Source organism: Manis javanica, chromosome 6 (assembly GCF_040802235.1).
Source record: "Manis javanica isolate MJ-LG chromosome 6, MJ_LKY, whole genome shotgun sequence".
In the NCBI taxonomy this organism is placed as follows: Eukaryota; Metazoa; Chordata; class Mammalia; order Pholidota; family Manidae; genus Manis; species Manis javanica.
The window spans coordinates 71,226,266-71,243,489 of record NC_133161.1 but is presented as its reverse complement, the minus strand read 5'-3'; the positions used below and the strand labels follow the sequence as shown (position 1 = coordinate 71,243,489).

The 17,224-nt window shown below is 35.7% G+C and overlaps 1 protein-coding gene across 4 annotated transcripts in view; it reads right to left on the bottom strand.

Annotated features, from left to right (window-relative positions):
- The window catches only part of LRRD1 (leucine rich repeats and death domain containing 1), a 61,557-nt gene that overhangs the window by 23,736 nt on the left and 20,597 nt on the right, over positions 1-17,224 (bottom strand). For 2 of the 4 annotated variants that reach the window (XM_017671573.3, XM_073239886.1), the window contains exons 1-2: positions 15,161-17,160; positions 11,863-12,061 (exon numbers count right to left, since the gene is read on the bottom strand). In XM_017671573.3, coding sequence (XP_017527062.3) covers positions 11,863-12,061; positions 15,161-17,107 — 2,146 coding nt within the window. In that variant the 5' untranslated portion in view covers positions 17,108-17,160. Of the gene's footprint in view, positions 1-11,862; positions 12,062-15,160; positions 17,161-17,224 lie in introns of those variants that run through there. The other 2 variants (XM_073239887.1, XM_073239888.1) reach the window with 2 other exon arrangements.

Genomic DNA, 17,224 nt, shown 5'->3' with positions numbered 1-17,224 from the left:
TTACCAAAATACTAGTAAAAAAATATTAGAACAACACAAAATATTAGCAAATCAAATACAAAAATTCATCAAAAAGATCATTATAATCAAGTATATTTATTCTATGGGTGTAAAGATGGTACAATATTTGACAATCCATCAACATCATTCACCACATCAACAAAAAGGACAAAAACAACATGATCATCTCTATAGTTGTTGAAAAAGCATTCAATAAAATTCAACATCTATTCAAAGATAAAAACTCTCAACAAAATGGGTATAGAGAGCAAGTACCTCAACATAATAAAGGCCATATATGACAAACCCACAGCCAACATCGTACTTAACAGCGAGAAGCTGAAAGCTTTTCATTTAAGATTGGTAAAACAAGGTTGCCCACTATACTCACTCTCATTCAACATAGTACTGGAGGTCTTAGCCATGGCAGTCAGACAACACAAAGAAATAAAAGGCATCCATATTGGTAAGGAAGAAGTCAAACTGTCACTGTTTGCAGATCATATGATATTGAACATAAAGAACCCTAAAGAATCCATCCCAAAACTACTATATCTAATATCTGAATTCAGTAAAGTTGCAGGATACAAAATCAATGCACAGAAATCTGTTGCATTCCTGTATACTAATAATGAACTAACAGAATGAGAAAGCAGGAAAACAATTCCATTCACAATTGCATCAAAAATAATAGAATTCCTAGGAATAAACCTAACCAAGGAAGTGAAAGACCTATATCCTGAAAACTACAAGAAACACATGAGAGAAATTAGATACCAATAAATGGAAATCCTTACCATGCTCATGGATAGGAACAATAATATTGTCAAAATGGCCATCCTGCCTAAAGCAATCTACAGAAGCAATGCAATCTCTATCAAAATACAAATAGCATTCCTCAACGAACTAGAGAAAATAGTTCTAAAATTCATATGAAACTAAAAATGATCCAGAATAGCCAAACGAATCCTGAGTAGGAAGAATAAAGCTGGGGGAATTACACTCCCCAACTTCAGGCTCTACAGTAATCAAGACAATTTAATACTGGCATAAGAATAGGGCCACAGACCAGTGGAAACAGAATAGAGAATCGAGAAATAAACCCATACATGTACAGTCAATTAATATATGATAAAGGAGCCATGGACATACAATGGGGAAATGACAGCCTCTTCAACAGCTGGTGTTGGCAAAACTGGACAGCTACATGTAAGAGAATCGAACTTGATCGTTCTCTAACCCCATTAAACAAAAGTAAATTTGAAATGGATCAAATATCTAAATGTAAGTCATGAAACCATAAAACTCTTGGAGGAGAACATATGCAAAAATCTCTTGGACATAAACATGAGTGACTTCTTCATGAACATATCTCCCTGGGCAAGGGAAAGAAAAGCAAAAATGAACAACTGGGACTATATCAAGCTGAAAAACTTCTGTGCAGCAAAGGACACCACCAAGAGAACAAAAAGGCATCCTACAGTATGGGAGAATATATTCATAAATGAAAGATTCGATAAAGGGTTGACATCCAAAACATATAAAGAGCTCATGCATCTCAACAAACAAAAACCAAAAAATCCAATTAAAAAATAGGCAGAGGAGCTGAACAGACAGTTCTCCAAAGAAGGAATTCAGATGGCCCACAGACACATGAAAAGATGCTCCACATCGCTAATCATTAGAGAATTGCAAATTAATACCACAGTGAGCTATCCCCTCACACCAGTAAGGATCACCACCATCCAAAACACAAACAACAACAAAAGTTGGTGAGGTTGTGGAGAAAAGGGAACCCTCCTACACTGCTGATGGCAATGTAAATTAGTTCAACCACTATGGAAAGCAGTATGGAGGTTCCTCAAAAAGCTCAAAATAGAAATACCATTTGACCCAGGAATTCCACTTCTAGGAATGTACCCTAAGAATGCAGCAGCCCAGTTTGAAAAAGACAGATGCACCCCTATGATTATCACAGCACTATTTACAATAGCCAAGAAATGGAAGCAATATAAGTGTCCATCAGTAGATAAATGGATAAAGATGTGGTACATATACACAATGGAGTATTATTCAGCCATAAGAAGAAAACAAATCCTACCATTTGCAACAACATGGATGGAGCTAGGGGGAATTTTGCTCAGTGAAATAAGCCAGGCAGAGAAAGACAAATACTAAATTGTTTTTATACTCCACATATGAGTTTTTCACTCATATGTGGAGTATATGAACAAAGAAAAAACTGAAGGAATAAAACAACATAAAAAACACAGAACCCAAGAATGGACTAAGAGTTACCAAGGGAAAAGGGACTGGGGAGGATGGGTGGGCAGGGAGGGATAAGTGGTGAGGGCAGGGGGAAGGGGGCGTTATGAATAGCATGTATAATGTGGAGGGAAGCATGGTGAGGACTGTGCAACACAGAGAAGATGTAGTGATTCTACAGCATCTTACTACGCTGATGGACAGTGACTGTAATGGGGTCTGTGGGGACTTGGTGTTGGGGGAGTCTAGTAAACATAATGTTCCTCATGTAACTGTAGATGAATTATACTACTACTACTACTACTACTAATAATAATAATAATAATAATAATAATAATAATTAGAATACAGAGAAGCTGAGGCAGAGAGAGATAAAAGGATCTCCAGGAATGAAAGAATATTAAGAAAACTGTGTGACCATTCCAAATGAAAGAATATTCACATTATAAGGGTACCAGAAGAAGAAGAGAGAAAAAGGGATGAAAGTGTCTTTGAAGAAATAAGTGCTGAAAACTCACCCAAGCTGAGATAGGAAATAGTCCCTCAGACCATGGAATCTCACAGATCTCCCAACACAAGGGATCCAAGGAGGAAGACACCAAGACACATAATAATTAAAATGGCAAAGATCAAAGACAAGTACAGATTATTAAATGCAGCCAGAGAGAGAAAAGAGATCACCTACAAAGGAAAACCCATCAAGCTATCATCAGATATCAACAGAAGGTATCAACAGAAACCTTACAGGCCAGAAGAGAATGGCATGATATATTTAATTCAATGAAACAGAAGGGCCTTGAACCAAGAATACTATCTCTGCACAATTATCATTTAAATTTTCAGGAGGGATTAAACAATTTCCAGACAAGCAAAAGTTGAGAGAATTTGCCTCCCACAAACGACCTCTACTGGATATTTTAAAGGGACTGTTCTAGATGGAAGCACTCCTAAGGCTAAATAGATTTCACAAGAGAAAATAAAATCACAGCAAAGAAAGCAGACAAACCAAATACTAACTAAAAACAGAAAATAAAATGAACTATCCACAAAAGCAGTCAAAGGAAACACAGAAGAGTACAGAATAAAACACCTAACATATAAAGAATGGAGGAGGAAGAATAAGAAGGGAGAAAAATAAAGAATCATCAGACTGTGTTTATAATAGCTTAATAAGAGAGTTAAGTTAGGTAGTTAGATAGCAAAGAAGATACCCTTGAACCTATGGTAACCATGAATCCAAAGCCTGCAATGGCAATAAGTACATATCCATTGATAATCACCCTAAATTTAAATGGACTGAATGCACCAATCAAAAGACACAGAGTAATAGAATGGTTAAAAAAACAAGACCCATCTATATACTGCTTATAAGATACCCACCTCAAACCAAAAGACATACACAGACTAAAAGTGAAGTGATGGAGATATTTCATGCAAACAATAGGGAGAAAAAAGCAGGTGTTGCAGTATTGTATCAGACAAAATAGACTTCAAAACAAAGAAAGTAACAAGAGACAAAGGAGAACATTACATAATGATAAAGGGGTCCATCTAACAAGAGGATATAACCATTATAAATATATATGCACTCAACACAGGAGCACCTACATATGTGAAACAAATATTAACAGAATTCAAGGAGGAAATAGAAAGCAATGAATTCATTTAGGAGGCTTCAACACACCAATCACTCCAAAGGACAGATCCACCAGATAGAAAATAAGTAAGGACACAGAGCACTGAACAACACACTAGAACAGATGGACCTAACAGACATCTATAGAACTCTACACCCAAAAGCAGCAGGATACATTCCTCTCAAGTACACATGGAACATTTTCCAGAATACACCACATACTATGAGACAAAAAGAGAGTCAGTAAATTAAAAAAGATTGATATTGTTGCAACCTACCTCTCAGATCACAAAGCTATAAAATGAGAAATAAATTGTACAAAGAAAACAAAAATGCTCACTTAACAGCAAGAAGCAGAAAGCTTTTTCTCTAAGATTGGGAACAAGACAGGGATGCCCACTCTCCCCACTGTTATTCAACATAGTACTGATGGTCCTGGCCATGGCAATCAGACAACACAAAGAAATAAAAGGCATCCAGATTGGTAAAGAAGAAGTCAAACTGTCACTATTTGCAGATGACATGATATTGTACATAAAAAACCCTAAAGACTCCACTCCAAAACCACTAGAAATAATATCTGAATTCAGCAAAGTTGCAGGATACAAAATTAATACACAGAAATATATTGCTTTTGTATACACTAACAATGAACTAACAGGAATAGAAATCAGGAAAACAACTCCATTCACAAATGAATCAAAAAGAATAAAATATCTAGGAATAAACCTAACCAAGGAAGTGAAAGACCTATACCCTGAAAACTAAAAGACACTCTTAAGAGAAATTAAAGAGGACACTTAGAAATGGAAACTCACCCCACACTCTTGGGTAGGAAGAATTAATATTGTCAAAATGGCGATCCTGCCAAAAGCAATCTCATGATTCAATGCAATCCCTATCAAAATACCAACAGCATTCTTCAACGAACTGGAACAAATAGTTGTACAATTCATAATGAACCACCAAAGACTCCAAATAGCCAAAGCAATCCTGAGAAGGAAGAATAGAGCAGGGGGGAATCTCATTTCCAACTTCAAGCTCTACTACAAATCCACAGTAATCAAGACAATTTGGTACTGGCACAAGAACAGACCCACAGACCAGTGGAACAGAATAGAGAGCCCAGATATTAACCCAAACATACATGGTCAATTAATATACGATAAAGGAGCCATGGATATACAATGGGGGATTAACAGCCTCTTCAACAGCTCGTGTTGGCAAAACTGGACAGATACATGCAAGAGAATGAAAATGGGTCATTGTCTAACACCACACACAAAAGTAAATCCCAAATGGATCAAAGACCTGAATGTAAGTCATGAAACCATAAAAGTCTTATAAAAAATATAGGCAAAAATCTCTTGGACATAAACATGAGCAACTTCTTCATGAACATATCTCCCTGGGCAAGGGAAACAAAAGCAGAAATGAACAAGTGGAACTATATCAAGCTGAAAAGCTCTGTACAGCAAAGGACACCAGCAATAGAACAATAAGGCTTCCTACAGTATGGGAGAATATATTCATAAATGACATATCTGATAAAGGGTTGACATCCAAAATATTTAATGAGCTCACATACCTCAACAAACAGAAAGCAAATAGGCCAATTAAAAAATGGGCACAGTGTCTGAACAGATACTTCTCCAAAGAAATTCAAATGGTCAACAGGCACATGAAAAGATGCTCCACATCGCTAATCATTAGAGAAATGCAAATTAAAATCACAATGAGATACCACCTCACACCAGTAAGGATGGCCACCATCCAAAAGACAAACAACAACAAATGTTGGCGAGGATGTGGAGAAAGGGGAACCCGCCTACACTGCTGGTGGGAATGTAAATTGGTTCAACCATTGTGGAAAGTAGTATGGAAGTTCCTCAAAAAACTCAAAATAGAAATACCATTTGACCCAGGATTTTCACTCCTAGAAATTTATCCAAAGAAAATAAGATCCCAGATTCAAAAAGACATACGTACCCCTATGTTTATTACAGCACTATTTATAATAGCCAGGAAATGGAAGCAACCTAAGTGTCCATCAGTAGATGAATGGATAAAGAATATGTGGTACATATACACAATGGAATATTATTCAGCTGTAAGAAGAAAACAAATCCTACCATTTACAACAGCATGGATGGAGCTACAGGGTATTATGCTCAGTGAAATAAGCATGCCGAAAAAGACAAATACCAACTGATTTCACTCATCTGTGGAGTATAAGCACAAAGAAAAAAACTGAAGGAACAAAACTGCAGCAGAATCACAGAACCCAAGAATGCACTAACAGGTACCAAAGGGAAAGGGACTGAGGAGGATGGGTGGGTAGGGAGGGATAAGGGGGGGAAGAAGAAAGGGGGTATTATGATTAGCATGCATAATGTGGGGGGGGGGAGAAAGGGGAGGGCTGTGCAACACAGAGAAGACAAGTAGTGATTCTACAACATTTTGCTATGCTGATGGACAGTGACTGTAATGGGGTTTGTGGGGGGGACTTGGTATAGGGGAGAGCCTAGTAAACATAATATTCTTCATGTAATTGTAGATTAATGATAACAAAAAATAGAGAGAAGGAAAAGGGGGATTACTCCCTGATAGGATAAAACTAACTGCAAATCAACGATTAATGCATGCTTTACATATCCTTAATTTTGATCTTTTAAAGGGTGTCAGATGATCAGCTATGGAAGTACATTTTTCTGATAATATTCCTTTCTCTTAAAAAAAAAAAAGCAGTTCCTGTGTGGTGATCTCCAATAGTTCTTCACAATGATATAAAGGTCATATCAAAGTGTGGGCAAAGGGTTTTTTGTATTTATACAGAGGATCAAAGCCTAATTTGGCTACACAGAAAACGAATTAAGATACAATGTGAAGAAGAACTTCCAACATCAACATCCTCTGGAAGAGTCATTCCAGAAGATGAACATCAAAAAACTTCAACAAAGATCCTGGCGCTGCTGCAGTTGTAGCTGCATTCATCCCATCGGTTCCTGGACTTGCCGTTGGAATGAAGAAGGAGATATCTAAGCTGGCTTGTGCATACAGTAAAACAACAAATTTGACTGGATCTATGCTGTCGGAACTCAACCAAGAATTAGGAAAACTGCAAGTTGCAGTGCTCCAAAATCGTGTGACTATAGACTATCTACTGTTAAAAGAACACATGGGATGTGAACAGTTCCCAGGAATGTGTTGTTTTAATTTGTCTGATTTTTCTCAAACTATTCAAATTCAGTTAGACAATATCCATCATGTCATTGATAAGTTTTCACAAATGCCTAGGGTACCTAACTGGTTTTCTTGGTTTCACTGGATATGGCTGGTAATTATAGGTCTGCTTTTGTTATGTTGCTGTATTCCTATTATGTTAATGTATGTGCACAATTTAATTAGTAGTTTAAAACCTATACATGCTTATGTTACTCTACAAGAAGATATGTCAAAGAAATAATCAATCTTCCTATGTTTTCTTCCATCTGCTACTTCTATAGCTTCTCTTCTTCCTTCCTAATTACTACCCTTTAGTAGAATTAGTGCCTCATATCGAAAATTACCAAGTACCATAATTCTTCCAAGTGGTAAAGATACCTCAAGACAAATGCTGGGCATAGAGGCCACAGGGCATAAATCTGCAAAGAAGTAAAAAGCTAACCTTTTCAAAGAATATTGCTTCTCTCTCACTTACCAACTTTACATCTCCCTGTATGGCCCCGGAAGATGACTGGTTAGCTAGAGACAGGTAAGATTCCTCAAGGGAGGAACAACCTAAGACAGGCACAGTCGCAGGGGGGCCATCAGGTGAGAAATTGGGGATCAACAGAGGTGAGGCTTAGAACCTCATCCCTCCTGTTTTGAGAGAAATCTTCTGCATCCGTGGATGTTTTGTTGCCCTTGTCTAGCATGGATTAATACTTATTCTACAGGCACAGACCTGATCATCTACATTTGCCCTCTTTCAGCACTAAATTATGTTTTCTACCTTTATCTTGCATTTACCTACCACTTCAGCATTTTATTAAAAAATAATGATAATAATAATAAGGGAGAAATGTGGGATTCACATATAAATCATGTATAAAATTCAAACGAATAATCATATCTGACTTGATTGTTTATAGTTCAGGATGCATGATCAAAACCGAAAGTTTCTGTGATATGACTGCCCTTGCACTGTTCACCATGTAAGAACTTAGTCACTATGTAAGAGCTTGTTCACCATGTAAGAACTTGTTATGCTTCAGAAGATTGGAGACTGTTGAGATATAGGCTTGGGGTTGATTAATGACTATGCATTGAGTCCCCTATACAGAATTTTATTGTTGTTAACAACCATTTGATCAATAAATATGAGAGATGCCCTCTCAAAAAAAAAAAGAATGGACTAACAGTTAATGAAGGGAAAGGTACTGAGGAGGATGGCTGGGAAGGGAGCGACAGGGGGTGAAAAGGGGCATTATGATTAGCAGACATAATGTCGAGGAGGGGCACAGGGAGGGCTGTACAACACAGAGAAGACAAGTAGTTATTCTACAGCATCTTACTATGGTAATGGATAGTGACTGTAATGGGGTATGTGGTGAGGACTTGATGATGGGGGGAGTCTAGTAACCATAATGTTGTTCATGTAATTGTAGATTAATGATACCAATATAACAAACAAACAAACAAACAAATAAATAAATAAATAAATAAAATGAAAAGAAAGGAAGCAAAATTGAAGGAAGAAATCAGCAGGAGACTCACAAACTTCAAGGTACTAGTGGTTACCAAAGTGGAGTGCTGGGGGAGGATTGGTGGAGAGGGAGGGAGAAGGAGATTGAGGAGTATTATGATTGATACTATGTTGGGGTGTGTGTCTTGGGGAAGACTGTGTAGCACAGAGAAGGCAAGTAGTGACTCTGTGGCATCATACTACACTGATGGACAGTGACTTCAATAAGGTATGGGGGGGACTTGATAATACGGGTTAATGTAGTAAGCACACTGTTTTTCATGTGAAACCTTCATAAAAGTATATATCAATAATACCTCAATTTAAAAAAAAGAACCTCTACACATCAGTGTCTGTACTTCATGATTACCATTTAATCCTCACCATGCAAAGAGCCGATATTATTGTTTTCATTTAGAGAATAGGAAGCAGAAGCTTAAAATGAAAAAAAAAACTTCCTTATAAATAATGGAGCTAGAATTCTAAGATCTGTCCTACTCCACAGCCCATGCTCTGAGAAAAGAAAGGATTGCATTTCTAAATTCCTGCCATTGGTACAATGCCTCACATTTGTTAAAATAATTTCATAGGTTTTATCAACTACATTCCTACAACTCTATAAAAAATCAGAAATTATACCTTTCCTATCTTCCTGATTTAAAAAACTGAAGTTCAGAGGGGTTATCTTCCTAAATTCACTACAGTTAGTGAAAAAGGGGGCTAATGCACAAGACTATCATAGATGGCTTTTGTTTCAACAATGCTTCCATAGCGTCCTACCTGCTGTCAAAGTCTCATTCAGTCTGCAAACCAAATCTGTGGCATGGGTATTCCTGTTTGCTTCATTTTATTATGAACTCAGCTTTCCTAACTTTATTCTGGCAACAAAGGCTGGTGGCTGTAGGCATGCTAATTATTTAGTGATTTTCTGAGCTCCAAACCCACCTGTCTGGGCTTCTTGACTATTTTTCTTTGAGTGTCACCTCATCAACACTTACACCCAACCAGCAGCATGAATACCTGAATGCACTTTGCAGTTTTCCCAACACTTGCAGAACTTACTTTATCACACACGCACACCACCCAAGCTCAGAGAAACCAGTATCAGCCAAGGAGTGCTTCATCCTCAGAACGCTAGAGTTCACCCCTTTGTGGCCCCTCTTCCAAGCTTCTAAGTTTTAATAATTCCATAGTCTTTACTTTATTCCCTCAGTCATAGGGTGCTTCTTGCTCCATGCCATTGCTACTTTTGTGAAAAGCTTAGAATTCTCTTTTTACCCTTTCAGTTATGTAGCTAATAATATTATACATAGTCATTAACTAAGGTATGGTTTCTGTTGCCTGACTGGATCCTGACTGATACATTTTTCTAATTATGATGTAGACTAATAGAGAACTGGAAAGCTTGCAAAAAATCTTCTATTTTGTCTTGATTCTGTACCAGAGATCTTCCAGAGAATTGTGCTTCCAGTTGGTAGTTGTGTTCTCTAATGCGCCAGGTGGATCTGGTTGGCCTTTGTTTTTTTCATGCACAAATAGGTGAGTGGAGTACATCCTACACTTGGATGGAATAGATAACCTCACCAAAATACAGTAAAACTGCCATAACACAAAAGTGGAACCAAAATATTCAATTGCAGGGCCAAATTATTGCAACTTATTTCACTTTATTGCAAAATTAATGAGATGAGTGACATATATCTGCATAGCCAGCTTACTGGGAGTTCTGGGTATTCAGGAGACAAATGCCAATTGCATTATATCTTAGTATTGATGCATTATTGTAGGTTTTACTGTACATGAAACAAAAGATGAGCTTTGTTCTGGAAATCCTCTCAATTGAGGAAGGCACAGGGCTCTAGTTACACATGCCACTTCCAACTGAAAGATATAATTTCATAAACTCATCTGTTCATGTGGTTCACTGGTACAGCCACTGTGGAGATCAATTTGCCCAAATCTGGTAAAATTGAGCTTGTGCATATCCTCTGATCCAGCAATTGTACTTACAGTTATTTGCACTAAAGAAACCCGAGCAGTTGTATGCCAGGAGCATGTACAATGATGTTTATAGTAGCAAACAAATTGGAAACAACCAAATTGTCTATCAACATGATAATGGATTAAATGCTATTTAACCATGTAATTGACTATTATACATTTTAAATTAATTAAACTTCAAATTATAAAATAAATAAGTCACAGAAAAGTATAGCATGGGGATTATATTCAATATAATATTGTAATAACTGATGACAGATGGTAACTATGTTTATGGTAAGTACTTCATAATGTATACAATTGTTTAATCACTATATTGTACACATGAAACTAATACTATTGTATGTCAATTATTCTTCAATGAATATATAATAAAAAATAATATGAAACAGGTCTATGTATATATTACGATGGATTAATTTTAGAAATATGACATGAAATATCAGGTTACAGAATGGTAAATTGCATACCATGTTGTATGATAAGACTTCCTAAAATGAAAAACTCAAAATATTACTACTTTTAGTGGATATATATACCTATATGTGTACATACATGGATGGAAACAAGATGCACCAATTTCAGTACGGTAGTTACTTTTAGTTTGGGGAGTACAAAAGAAGTTTCAATTCTATTATTTCTTAACAAAAATATCTCAAGTAACTATTGCAAAATGTTAACATTCCTTAATCTGGGAGTAGGTACATAGGTGTTTATTGTTTTCTATTTGGTAATATTTCATAAATATTAAGAGAAACAGCAATCTAGTAATTTTTGTGCTTTAGGAAATCTTTTTGATACCGTTAGAGTAATTTGCTTTTTTTGTTGTTATTGTGGTGATTAACTTTGTAAAAGACCAGGTATTAGAGTAGTAGTGTGTAGGAGTGGGAGCAGGGGAGCCAGTAGAGAGGGAAAATAGAGAAAATGCTGACCTAAGTTTGTGTAGGTAGGTGTGTGTATGGCGGGGGATGAGATCAGGTTCAGAAAGGGAAGAAATACTGAATGACTGGGTATAGGTGGAGGAGGCAGAAAATAAATGAAAATCTGTTTAGATTCTCCAGCTGGATTGTATCCTTTAGCAGGAAAGAAATGGATCATATGCCTTGCTCTCATTTTCTATGTTTAGGATAGCCATTTTCTTCCAATGGGCACTTAGTACATTATGTTAATTGCTTTTCTGTCTTGCCAGTAAAATTTGCAACCTATACACTTGTTGATAATGCTTGACACTTACCACTCACATTTAATTGCTGGAGATCCTTTAAAGATAGAAAAGATGATGGCAGATAACTTATTTGATTGTTGTAGGCATTTAAAGTAATCAGTCTTCTCAATTCTCCTATATTTCTTGGAAGCTCTCTGATTGCGTTATTTGAGATATCAAGTTCTTGAAGTTGAGTCATATTAGACAGCTCTTCTGGAAGTTTTGTTAACTGTAAGAAAGATTAAACAGTTATATTTTTAATAAGCATTTCTGTGATGAACTTTTCCTCAAACCAGATGGAAGGAGATATTTCTTTTTTTGTCTTAAAAATGAGCTCTTTTTACTGTGGCACTAATTCTTTGCGACTTCCTTCCTTACTAAAGCCCACAACATAGTATGTGGCATCCCCAGTCTGACCAATGCTACCAATTCAACGGTGTGGCTCGCTAAGCCACTTTCCTCGCTGTCCCCGCACTTGGTGTTCATTGACACCTTAGCCTTTTCTTCCTTCTCTAAGCTTGACTGCTTTGAATTCTTCTTCCTGAAATGTTTCCTAGCGATTCTGTCCCACATTTGATCTCTTTATCCCTACTCTCATCAACACTGCTTTTTGTTAATCCCTTGTGTGTTTTCCTTGGATTTTTAAATGATATTGTATATGTTTTATACTTTTTATGTACATGTTCCCAAGCATAATGCATTTTGAGTAAATTCCCAGTAAACCTCTTTAGAATGGACTTACACCTTTTGGCAGTGTAGCCTCAAATAAAAATTCCTAATACAAAAAGTATTGCAGAATGACAGGATTTAAGATACTCTGATAAGGTAAAGAAGAAATGTGCATATGCAGAGAAAATAAGGCCATTGCAAGTGGCTTTTGAAGTAAAAGAAATTCTGTAAGTGAACAAAAGAATTTTGAAAATAATGGCTCCTCAGCAATAACAAAACAACAAGGTAAACACTGGATATCATGCTCAGTGTCCTTCCAGATGTAAAAGAAGCTTAATAAGAGATAGTCCCTACTTTCAAGGAGATTAAAAGTTCAGGGAACAAAATGTGAAACACATGTGAATCAATCAGGAAATAGCATTAAGCAGTAGGTAATCCAGTTCAAAATAGAGAGCACAATAACACTAATATGAATGTTTAGGGAATGTGTATCAGTACACATCAGATAATTAAAGGAAAGCTTCTTGTAGCAGTTGGGACTCAAATGGCCTCCTAAGAAGGAATTAGGATTGGATGAGAGTTAGATGACACTTCAGGCAGAACAAATATCATGCCAGTGAGAACAAAAATGGCCAGTGAGAAATTGATCAGTAAATAGGAAGCAGAAGGAGATATGTTTGGTAAAGGAAATATGGCACAAGGCTATGGCAAGACTTGAGAATTGGCCCTATGAGGTAGGAGATAAAGACAGGTGGGCAGGTCCATAATTTGAGAGTTCCTGCAAACAAATATTCTTTAAGTAGTTACTCAGCACTTATTAGAGGAAGTGGCAGAGAACTGTGTGATGATAGAGCTACTGTGGAAGGAAGACTCCTGTTGGGCATCCTTCACTTAGCAAAATAAAGGCCCTGTGATTAATCTGACTCATCTTCTTCAGATGACTGTTTAGTGACCATCTGTTGTTATATCAGTTAATCCTTTAGGTATGTCACCTCCACACAAAAGGGTTATTATCAAAGTTATCTTCCCAATCTTATAGGATATTCATTTTGAGGAGAGTTTTTGTAAATGATTTTTTCCATCTGGTGACCTTCAGAATGATGCTGTAATGATGTGGACTGGTGCCTTTGGCACTCACCCACCATGACTAAATGGTGTACATGCAGCTCCGGAGAACAGTCCTCTGGAAATAAGCCTGATAGTTTTGACAAGCCTTGATCCCAAGGAGGAGACAGAATCATAGAGAATACCAGGAGGCTCTTGGAGCAGTCTAGGCAATGGAGTGAGTGATGACCATGGGCCAGGATGGAGATTGTGACAGTGGAAAATGAAGGAGATGATCAAGGACTTTTTCAGAGGAAGAGCAAGACAATTTCAGTATAAATTTGGTGAAACTGGTGATGGAAAAGAAACAAAAATGATTCCATGATTTTTAGATTGGCAGGTCTGAAAAAAAGTGGCATCACAAGCAGAAATGATTTTTGAAAGGAGTTACATTGGAAAGAAAGATAAGTTGATTTTGAAGTTATGTCAAGTTTGAGACAATAGAGGAATAGAAGAACAAAGAATTTCCAGGGAAATTGGGATCTGTGGGACTAATGCACTGGTGAGATCAGCTCCAGTTTGGTAGATTTGAGGATCATGTACATGATGTGGTGAGGTTTAGGAAGGAGTTAAGGACACAACCTTGTAGACTTCCACAGTAAGATATAGGAGAATCAGCTAAGGAATTAGTTTATGATCATAATGCAGAACTAGAAAGTGTTTTCTAGTACAGGAACAACTTTTAAAGCACAGCAAGTATCATTATTCATTCCATCTATTAAGCAAGTATTGCCTGAAGTAACCTTTCTGAAAGTGTATTACATAACAGATGAAATATTTCCACAATACTCACCTTTAGAGTTTGAGTAAAATTAAATACTAAACTATAAAAACATTTATTCTTGTTGATCTAGCAGTTCTTTAGGAGAAAGTCCCTACAGAAAGAGTGAAATATGAAAAAGGCTGTATTTATGAAGGAGTTTATCAAAACATTTATGAGGGTGAAAAATTACATTCCTTAATGCTTAATAACAGAGAATTAGTTACATAAATCATGCATTGGTGATAACAATTGTTGGGAATATTATGTTATGTCATGGGGCAATGCTTATGATATGTTTGTTAAATGAAAATAGAAGAATTTAAAATTGAGTATACAGTCTTTTTATAATTGCTTATAAAACCATATACATATGAAAAAAAAGACAAAAAGTAAGATGTATCAACGTGTGACCAGTGACCAGTATTTATATTACAATGGTAGACTTATAGAATGAATTCTTTTAACTTCTTTTCTCAATTTCCAAATTTTCAGTTACACATTTATATTACATTCATGACTTTAAATTTTATTTTATAATTAAGCTGAAGTAAAAGGAATCTATAAAATTGCCAGCTTTAATTACCTGAAACTTCATTTTAATCAACTGTTTTCCTATGAAGCTTTTGTGTTGAGAAGTGTATTTGTAAGCCATGTTTGGGCTCTTAAAGAAACCTATTCTTTAGAAAATGAAATATTCAGATAAATTGAAAACATATACACATACAGTACAGCTTAGCTTCTGATTCCCTCTGTCCCACCTTACTCCCAAAGTTCAAAATATCAGTTTCTTACCTTTTTCCCATTTATTTGACTTATATTCAGCTCTTCCAGTGATTGAAGTTGGCACAGTTCAATAGGAAAATATATAAATTGATTGCTTGAAATATTTAATTTCCGGATTCCTTTTAAGTTACAGATATCTGAAGGAATTTCCTGTATTTGGTTTTCTGAAAGATCAAGTACTTGCAAATTTTCTAAAGTACACACTTCTTTAGGGAAAGTTTCAAATTTGTTACAGCACAAAATAAGAATATGGAGTGATGCTATGTTAGAAATAGATGGTGGAATTTTCCTTATTTGGTTTTTACCAAGATCCAGGTATTCAAGATTAGTAAGAGAACATAAGTGCTCAGAAAATATGAGGAGTTTGTTTTCATTAAACTCTAAATGAAGCAGTTGTTTACTGAAAGATATATCCACAGGTATTTCTGAAATAAAATTTCCATTTAAACTCAAATAATGAAGATATTCTAAAGCACACAAACCTACTGGAAAGTACATTATTTTATTATAACTCAAACCAACTTTAATTATTTTTCTGCAGTTTTTTACTTCAATGGGAACATCTGTGATTATATTTCCTGAAAATTCAAGACTGAACACATTTTTAAGATGTGAGATATTTTGAGGTATTCTCATTATATTATTTCTGTTTACATGGAGTTTTCTTAAATTTTTAAGTTTATGGATGTTGTTTGGAAGCTCTGTTAATTTATTATCACTAAGACTAAGACATTCCAACATCACACAGTGGGAAATTTTCTCTGGTATTTCATTCAATAAATTTTTATCAAGTAGTAAGATCCTAAGTTCCCTAAAATTCTCAATTTTGTGTGAAATAACTTCCAATTTATTGTCAGTCAGTTGAAGTTCTTTCATTTTGAGCAATCGAAAAATGTCCACAGCCAAAAAGGTAAGCTTATTGTGATCTAGTAAAAGTTTTTCTAAATTTTTAAGCTCCCTAATTTCTTTTGGCAAACTGCTTATTAGGTTTCCAGTAAGATTAAGTGAAACTAACTTTGGAAGGAGGCACAGAGCTTTTGGAAATATTGTAAACTGATTATATTCCAGATCGAGAGCTCTCAAGTTTTTCAAACTAGACAGAGTACCTGGTATTTGTCTTAACTTATTTTTAGCCAAACTTAAAATTTCCAAGTTTTCAAGACTTTCTAAGCCAGAAGGAAAACTCTCAATGTAATTGTTATCAAAAAAGAGTTGCTTGATATTCCCAAACTGTAATATTTCTTTAGGTATATGTGATATTTGGTTGTTGCTGACATTTAATATCCTTAAATTATGAAGTAATTGAATTTCAGGTGGAAGTGATGATAACCCATTTTCTTGCAAGGACAGAATTTCAAGTCCTAGCAGATCATCTGGGTCTGCCCCTTTAAAACTTTTGATTTGGTTCTCATCTAAATATAGATATTTTACATACTGGACTTTTAAAATATCCTTAGGGAATTCTTGTAAACCCTTGGCCTTCAGATTAAGTGTAAAGTTATTTGACCCTAATTCAAGTCCTTTCTGATTTTCTTTAGAGAGTTGTGGACTAATTTTTCCTAAGGTTTCCTGAGATAGAAGGCCAGTGATAGCCTGATATTCAGCAATCGTCTGAGTTATTGATAATGATGGACTTTGTGAAGTTTCAGTTTCTGATTGTGAGTTGTTATATCCAGTAATTCTTTCATAAAATTGAAGAGTTCTCCTTTGTTCTTCATTTCTCTTATAATTACTGCCAGAGGACAGTATTGATACATCATCATGTGTACCTAGCTTATCCTTGCTAGGTTGAGTTTCATACATCTGGTTGGAAGGTTTCCCATCAGAGGCTTCCTTTAATGGATTTGATGTTTCTTCAGTAAATCCAGGCTCCACCATAGATGATGATCTAGATTCTTTCCTAAATTGACTAGAGGTATCCTTTAGCTCTTCTGAAATACCCTCCTTTCCAGACATGTTATTTGCTAATATATTTTACACCAATACAAGATTGTAGCTTGATTTTAATTTACATGTTAATGTTCTCCTTTGAATCTATAAAACAAATTATAAGAAAAAATGTAATAAAGATGT